The sequence below is a fragment of the Monodelphis domestica genome, chromosome 7, assembly GCF_027887165.1.
Source record: "Monodelphis domestica isolate mMonDom1 chromosome 7, mMonDom1.pri, whole genome shotgun sequence".
NCBI classification, from domain to species: domain Eukaryota; kingdom Metazoa; phylum Chordata; class Mammalia; order Didelphimorphia; family Didelphidae; genus Monodelphis; species Monodelphis domestica.
In genome coordinates this window covers 96198424-96207214 of record NC_077233.1, presented here as the reverse complement: position 1 = coordinate 96207214, position 8791 = coordinate 96198424, and the positions used below count along the sequence as shown (strand labels likewise).

Genomic DNA, 8791 nt, shown 5'->3' with positions numbered 1-8791 from the left:
AAGCTTTAGGATTCTAAGTTGCAACTCCTCACCCTTTTAGGGGCCTCTATCCCACCTCTTGGGGGCATTCTATCTCCCCTCCCCCCCTTTCCTTGGGCTGAAGAGGCATAGATCCACACCATTGTGACCCAAGGTTGGGCAGGCCAATCCCCACCCACCTAACTATCAACCTTGAGAGCCTGTCCCCAATTGGTTGCCGACCCCTATAAAACCTACCTCCTTGCCTTCCTAGCTCCTCAGAGAAGATGTCAGGTTGCTAAGCGGGAATTAGGTGTGGTGGGTGTGGGAGAGAACGACCCCGGGGAAGCCTTGCGGCCTTAGCGGCCGTCCCCCCCCACCAGGCGACTGGGCCACGGTTGGGGTGGGGGGCCGGGTGGGGGGTGGAAAAAGGAGCAGGAGTGGCTGGGGGCTCCGGAGGTCAGCGCCCCTGGGGGAGACCGAGATGAAGAGTGCCACTTCGCCTGCTGTGGCCACTGCCATGGCCCAACCCCGACCGGAGGGTCCCCTTGTTGGCTCTGAAAGCAAAGGGGTCGAGGCCGCTCCCACCCTGGTTCCGTCTGGGGAGAAGAAAGTGCTGGCGACCAAGGTCTGGGGAACGGTGAAATGGTTCAATGTGAGGAACGGTTACGGTTTCATCAACCGGGACGACACCAAGGAAGACGTCTTCGTTCACCAGACTGCCATCAAGAAGAACAACCCGCGCAAGTACCTGCGGAGCGTTGGGGATGGCGAGCCTGTGGAGTTCGATGTGGTGGAAGGAGAGAAGGGGGTGGAGGCCGCCAATGTCACCGGGCCTGGTGGCGCTCCCGTGCAAGGGAGCAAGTATGCAGCTGACCGCAGCGAGTACCGCCGGGGGCCACCCCGCAGCAGCGGGGGTCCGCCACCACAGGCCCCCCGCAAGAGCCGCGCCAGCTGCCCGAGAGCGGAGGGCCCCGAGAAGCCCAGCGACGGGGCTCCCCCGGCAGGGGAGCATGAGACTTGGAAGAGCTGTGTCCCCCGCCGTCCATCCTACCCCCTGCACTTTGCCCGTCGGTCGCAGTACGTGGCTCTGGCTCTGAGACGAGGTCCGGCGGATGGTGCTGACACGGAGCTGGCCGGCAGCGGGGAGCAGAGCCGCGTGGGCCGACGTAGTGGCTTCCGCGAAGGGAGGGCCCCGCTGCGTGGAGCCGGGGCCGGTCGATGGGGACCCACCGTGCGGGCTGAGGGTCCGGAGGATGAGAAGGAGAACCACAAGGGCAAGAGGATCCGCAGCCAGCAGTCACCACAACGCCGTTTCCGCCGCCACTTCAGTTACCAACATCGCAGGCCTGGCAACCCCAGGCCTTCGGAGGGTCGAGAGGCCAAGGCTATGCCCAATGCTGACATCGGGTCCCAGGCCAAGGACAACAGCCTGGAGAGTGGACACGCATAGAGGCCACTGCCCAGGGCAAGCCCACCCCACCAGCAAACCATGGACCAGCTTTTAAGCAGGAAGGGGGAGGGAGACCCTGCGATTCCAGCCTGAAAAACCTACCAACGCCTTAGTTTGAGTTTTCTGTTGTTGTTGCAAATGACCAGGAAGGAGAGACACACATCAGAGAGGGAGAGAAGGGACATACCTGGGAGGCAGTAGTGAACCTTATGTTACTCTCGTGGGGTTTTTTGTTTTGTTTAATTTCCCTCCCCTTCCCCCCTTTTTCCCATTTGTGTTTTAAGTTTTAGTTATTTTGGAAATTCCCTTGTTGATTTCTTTCTCCCAGATCCCTCTACCTCCCCACCTTCTCCCCACACACACACACACCCCAACCCCTTACAATGGCGTGGAGTATCTGTTTTTTATTTGCTTTTTTCAAGATACTGGTGTGATTTGGTTTCTTTCCTGCCCCTCCATCCCCTCTCAAATGAGTATCTCCCTGGGCAACCCCCCCCACCCCTCCCCCTCAGGCAAACTCGCAGGCACACATTAATAAAAAAGGTCTTAATTTTAAAAGAAAGTTGCCATGTCTCTGATTTGACTGCTACATGGGAATCTGTGTTGGGACGGTGAAAAGGAGGAGGGCAAGTGGAGCCTTGGTGAAATTCTTCCTCTAAGGAACAAGAACCAAGGAAGGGCATCATGACAAAATCATTTATATTACTCCCCCTGAACAATTGGAGAGATATTTAGCCAGAACTTGATATAGGTATAGATATGTAGATGTAGATAGAGATTTTCCTCTCATCCCCAAATATTCTATTTGTGACTTATGGTTGAATATACTCAAGAATTGTTGAAAGTGGGACTTTGCTCCAGGGCATCAAAATTTATAGGAGGTAACTTGGTACTCAAGTCCTTTAGCAGCCCTGGATCCAGGATCTATTTAACCTAATTATAACAAGATTTTATATAAATAGCCCAAACTGGAGATTTCTTCCCAGAAAGTTACGTCTCAAATGAACTCTCTGGAATTGTGGCCTGTATGTATCTCACTACCCCTCACTGCACTTACCCCTAGCACAAATTGCTGGTTATAGCTCTGGTACATAGGGGACTGGATGGGATGGGATTCAAGATGTCTGACTTTTAGTCTTGTCGATCCAGAACTGCTCATCTCACTATGTGAATCCTAACAAGTTACTTTCCCCAAACCAGAATTGTTTGTAATTCAAAAGTAATGATCATAAAGTTCTCTCTGGGTCTGACATTCTAGGATTTTTACCCACCCAGCCCAATTTACTTTCCTCCTTCCCTCTCACCTTGGTTTATTTTCCTGGGGTTTCAAATGAACAGGATTTTATACCTTTGAGATGTTTTTAACATCTCCTACATGTCTGATCCTGTGTTGGGAACTATAGGGAAGACAGGAAGAAAAAATTTGGTCTCTCCTTGAGGAATTTCATAGTCTGGGGAAAGAGAAGATTCATAAATTGGGAGTAGGAAGACTAATCAATGTGGAAAAAAAACAAGGCTGGCTCCAATTGAGAACTAGGATGTATAGCTCTCACTATACTGTTAGAAGAGGAAGGTAGAGTGGGGTTGGGGTGCTTAGCAGAGACTTCCTGGAGGAGGTCGTTTTTGAGTTTAAATCAAAGATTGGAGTCTTAGCATTCAAAGTCAAAGCATCCAAAACCCTCTCTTTCTTGCCCTGCTATTTCTTGAGTATTCAGTGTTATTTTCCCTAAGACACCCAGAGAGTAAGAGGAGAGAATGGAAACAGCCAAACCAGATCCTTTCTAGAGGCTGAGAGAGAATTTACTTTGAAGGATGAAGTGGTCTGCTTTGGAGGTGGAGAGATATAAAAGCAAGAGATAAGAGACTGTCATGAGGGGGATGGTTTGAATTTGGGTGATGCCTCAGGCCTGGGGGAGGGGAAAAGGATTGTGAGCTGGAGCCTTTGTTCCCATAGCAATAGAACATGACTACACACAGCCTAGGACTGGAAGAGCATTGTGACATGTGGCCCACCTCCATTCATACCTTCAGCTAAGGTACCTAGGATTTGGGGTAGAGTGGGATGAAGAGAAGATAGAAAGAAAACAAGTCAATTTTTGTGACTCCACAAAAATCTAAGGCCACAAGACAAGCACAAGGAGTAGTGTGGGGCTGTTATCTCCTAACAAGCATCTTGTGAGCCTGGATGATTTCATTTTTATGACTAGCAGCCATCCAATAACTATGCTTGGCACTTGGTACAAATTGGATTGAATCATCTGGGCCATTCAGCAACGACTACTTGACTTCTTACTCTCTCATTTTGTGAAGAAACCACAAGTCTTCAAGTTAATCTACAAATCTCCTAGAATTGGCAAAAGTCTCCCCATTGTCAACAAGATAAAGTTGCATTGCCTTAGTCGGGTATTTCTGGCCCTCCATGGTCTAAACACTTGGTCAATAATCTGGGTCTTTGAGCTGCTGAAATAGATATAGCTGGTGAATCTCACTCAGTAATGATTTAATTTGCTGCAATATGCAAAGTTTTTGTCAAACACCAAGGCATCCAAAGATTTAATAAAGGTACAGCATAGCCCCTTCCCTCAAAGAATTTATAATCTAATAGGGACAAGGAAAAGTACATAAACAACTAGGAAAGATTCAGGCAAAATATTAAGAAATGCAAAAGAGAATATTGTTCTCATAATTGGACTTCTTTCATGAAGGACTGATCTAAAAGAGAAAGAACATTAAAATGAAAGCTCCAAGGATCATAGAACTAGAACTAGAAGGACCCACAGAGTGCATCTAATCTGATCCTTCATTTTACATTTGAGGAAACTGAGTATCAGAGTTTAATGAACTACTTGAAGTCTCATGAATGTCAGAGATGGGATTTGAATATAGGTCCATTTAAAAGATATAAAGGATTAAAAATGTTCTAACTATCTTGATAAGAATTCATGACCTTTTGGTCCAAGGTCCTTGAAATTATCTAGTTTAATCTTTTGTTTTACAGATGAAGAAACTGAGTCCCATAGAAAGGGAGAGTTTTGAAGACCCAAGGTCAATCAAGATGATGGATAAAGGACAACACCCAGCTGAACTGTTCTAATAATCCCTTCCAAACAACTTTAAAATAGCACCTAAGAGCAAATTCTGGAGTGGCAGAGCCATCAACAAGTCTAGGTAAGACATCTTTCTAGCCTAAGAAAAGACTTAAAAGTTCTCTAAGAGCAATGTATGGCATCAGGGAAGAAGCCTGTCAAGAGCCCACACATGCAACAACAACAGCAGTCATAACAGCAGCAGCTTTAGGAACTCAGCCCAGAGATGGCAATGGGGTGGGTCACACAACTGGTCAGAAAGAGATTACAGGAGGCTCTTTGCTGACACTGGGTAAAACTGGCACTGACTGGCAAATTTATTGCCCATATACAGTTCTGGGTCATAGTTCTAAGGTAGAGAGGAGTGCTTTGTGCTTGGATATAAACAATCAGGGACCCTAGTCATAGTGCAAACAAAATTGGCACTTGGTACAAATTGACAAAGAAGAACACTAGCACTTGTGGCTCAAAGGGACCAGGAGCAATTCCTGGGCACAGACCAGAAGAGCAGTAACCACATCTCACAAGATTATATCATCTTGGAAATGTCAAAAACTTCCAGATTCCCAGAATTCACTCACTAAACAGTAGGACAAAAAAGCTTGAATCTTAGGATGATGCCTCCCCACCCCCAGATGAACTGAACTTAATATTAATATAAAGCTCAAAGTCAAGAAATGGGCTGAAAAAAAATGAGCATATAACAACAAAGAACTTGATCATAAAAGGTAACTTAAATGTCAGGGAAAACCAAGATATAAACTCAGAAGAAGACAACAACAGCTACCAAAAAAAAGCCTCAAAGAAAAAGAATTTCTGGAACACTTAAAGAAATAGATGAGTGATAGAAGGGAAACCCAGAAAAGAAATGCAACTGATCCAAGAAAATTATGAAAAGACAGTTTGGTAAAAGAGGCACAAAAATACTGAAGAAAATATTTTTAAAAAACAGAGTTGACCAAATGGTAAAAAAAAAAGTAACAAAAATCCACAGAAGAGGACTGAAAAAGCAAAATTGACTAAGTTGGGGGGAGGGAAAGGTGACAAAAACTCACTGAAGAACTCCTTAAAAAGCAGAATTGGTCAAATGGGCAAAAGAGGTACAAAATTTCATTGAAGAAAAGAATTTCTTAAAAATTTGGCAAGGGGAACTAATTACTTATGAGACATCAAGAAAAAAAATTAAGTCAAAAGTAAAAGTCAAAAGAATTTAAAAATAAAAAAATGTGTGAAATATATAAGACAAATAACTGCTTGGAAAATAGATCAAAGAGAAATAATTTAATAATTATTGGACCAACTGAAAGTCATGATTAAAAAAAAAGAGCCTAGACATATTTCAGCAAATTATAAAGGAAAATCATTTACATATCTGAGATTGTTTATATTTCTCCTGAAAATTCTGGGCTTTGATTTCTCTAGTCTGGCATCTCACATAATGTACTCTGCATATAAGTTAAATAAACAAAGTGACAATATTCAGGCTTGTCACCTGCCACTCTCAATTTTAAACCAATCAACTATTCCAAGTTTGGTTCTAATTGTTGCTTCTTAATTCTCATAGAGGTTCCTTGTAGCAGTCCACCCCTAGCTATGGGCAAGGGGAACAGTTGGTATGTACAGATTGTCTTAGAAGAGAGCATGCTCAGTCTTGAGCATGCTCAGTATTGCACGTGGCTGGGGAAGCCTTTGACCCTTGACCCCAGCTTCTCCCAGGTTAGGCGGGAACACAGGTTTCTTTGTGCTCACCTGGTTAAGAGAAACCACACCTATACCTTGTCATTAACCAATGAGAATCATCCCTATGTACTGTGTATATTTGCATATCAAAGATTATATATAGCCCAGCAAGCTCCACCTCTCTCTCTCTCTCTTTCAGGCTAGCTGATGGCTGTCCTGGCAGAAGCTTGGCCTCTGGCCAAGCTCCATCTTTAAACCTTCTCTATCTCTCTTTCATCTCTCTGACCTGTGTGGTATTAAATGTGGATCTCTGGACTGGTAAAAGCCTTTGGAAGGGTCCTTTGATCAGAGCTTAGCTGTGGCTCAAGGAAATTTAATAAAGACTCATTACTGCCACCTCATATCTCTAATTTGACTCCATCATCCCCCTCGTGGTATCTAAAACTTCTATCCTGTCTCTATCTTCCTACCTTAAAGCTTCTCTCCCCTCTGAGGAAGCTTTATTCCTCAGGAGACAAGAAAGATCTAGAGCTCCCATCTCTTTGAGACTGGGCACATTTCAGTGGGATCAATATGGTCAAAGGCTTTAGTGTAGATAATGAAGCAGAAGTAGTTGCTTTTCTGGAACTCCCTTGCTTTTTCCAGAATCCAGTAAATGTTAACAATTTGGTCTCTATTTCCGCTGCCTCTTTGAAAACTAGCCTGCACTTCTGGTAATTCTTGGTTCATATATTACCAAAGCCATGCTTGCAAAAGCATAACCTTGCTGGTATGTGAAATGAGTGCATCTGTTTAGTCATTTGAACATTCTTTAGGATTGGGACAGAAGTGGATATTTTCCCATCCAAAAATGGTCACTGTTGAGTTTTCCAAATTTGCTGGTAAATCAAGTGTAGTTCTTAACAGCTCATCTTTTAGGATTTTAAATAGCTTAGCTGGAATTCCAGCACTTTCTAAGGCCCACTTGACTTCATTCTCCAGGATGTATGACTAGGTCAGTAGCCATATGATTGGGCTCCTACGCTGCTCATATAAGAAAACCTTATCTTTTCTTGTTATTCTCTGGAATTCTACATTCATTGGACATATTTTCCCCTTTCCTTCCTTCCTCAGCTATTTGCAAAGCCTCACCAGACAACCCTTTTACTTTCTTGCTCTTCTTTTTCTTTGGGATGTTTTTTTGCTGTTTCCTGTACAATATAGCAAACTTCTGGCCATAGTTCTTCAGGCATCCAATCTGCCAGATCTACTCTCTTAAAACTATTTATCACTTCTGCTTCATATTCATAAGGAACAGTATTAGGTCCAACATATTAGGTTTTCCTGAGTTTCTTCAGTTTAAGTTTAAATTTTTCAATAAGAAGCTTATGATCAGAGCCACAGACAGCTCCAGATCTCCTTTTAACTGACTATATAGAGCTTCTCCATAATTGTTTGCAAAGTATATAATGAATCTTATTTTGATATTGACCATCTACTGATGTTCCTGTGTAGAGTCTGTTGAAAAATAGTGTTTCCTATGATCATGTTTTCTTGACAAAACTATTAGTCTCTGCCTCCTTCCTGTTTTAATCCAATTTGTTTTGTTATTCCAATTGCCTTTTGATTTCTTACTTTAGCATTTCAATCGCCTGTGAGGCATGTAACATCTTTTGGGGGAGCTTTAAAGAAAACAGACCACTTTGTGCTATGGCTTCCATGAGCCTTGTCTGTGAAAGATTGTTAAGATTTACACAAGTGGAGAATATGCATGGGATAGGACCTTCTACACAAAGGACGAACAGAGTATCAATCCAAAGGTATCTCTAGAACAAAGGCGTCAAACACTGGTCCTGCCCAATTAAGATGAAGGGAACCAGCCACTTCACGGATCTTCTTAGGTGTGGGTCTGAACACCTGAAAGGGAAGCCAAGAGCTGTGAGAATCGGGGTGGAAGGATTAAAGATTAAAGGAGAATAGACACAGAGAAAAAAAGAACACACAGAGAGACACAGGAATGAGTATCATGTCAGCCTGTCAGCTCCTCCTCAGATGGGGAGGGGGAAAGGGAGAGGGGGGGAAGGGAGAGACAGAGAGAGACAAAGAGACAGAGACAGAGAGAAGAGACAGAGAGACAGAAGGAGAGAGAGAGACAGAGAGGGGGGAGAGAGAGAGGGAGGGAGGGAAAGAGAGAGGAGAAAGGGGGGAGGGAGAGAGAGAAAGAGAGAAAGAGATAGAGACAGAGACAGAGACAGAGACAGAGACAGAGACAGAGACAGAACATGAGTGAGATGAACTCTTTTTATTAAGGATGGAAGCAATGGGGGTTGTGAGATGCCAATCAAACATGTGGCATATCAGAAGTTTTAACATAGTAGTGACAACCAACAGGCTACAAATGGTAATACAATAGCTTTGTCAGAAGTCAGGAAAGTAGCTCCTGTGAAGCCTTCTCCTTTCCTCCACCCTCCCACCAGTGTATACAAATGCAGGAGTCAGTCTTTGACATTACAAAGAACCTGTAGAACTGGTCTGCAAGTTTTCAGACTGCAGCCAACAGCACAGACTTAATTTGTAAGTTCAGTAAAATTTTAAGTCCCATCCAATTTAAGGATTCAGCAATCAATCATATGAA

The 8791-nt window shown here is 44.1% G+C and overlaps 1 protein-coding gene and 1 long non-coding RNA gene across 2 annotated transcripts; both read left to right on the top strand.

The window, feature by feature from the left end:
* Window positions 1-222: 222 nt before the first annotated feature.
* Window positions 223-1973, top strand: LOC100025529 (Y-box-binding protein 1-like). Its single transcript, XM_056805174.1, has one exon. The coding sequence runs from the start codon at window positions 443-445 to the stop codon at window positions 1409-1411; it is 969 nt and encodes a 322-aa protein (XP_056661152.1). The 5' UTR covers window positions 223-442; the 3' UTR covers window positions 1412-1973.
* Window positions 1974-3456: 1483 nt separating this feature from the next.
* Window positions 3457-5747, top strand: LOC103103836 (uncharacterized). The gene is made up of 2 exons (XR_001623705.2): window positions 3457-3973; window positions 4410-5747. It is a non-coding gene; the product is annotated as an uncharacterized LOC103103836 (long non-coding RNA).
* Window positions 5748-8791: the final 3044 nt, after the last annotated feature.

What these genes read in the sequence shown, in the direction of transcription:
- LOC100025529 (XM_056805174.1), top strand. Translation starts at nt 443, where the DNA reads ATGAAGAGTGCCACTTCGCCTGCTGTGGCCACTGCCATGGCCCAACCC.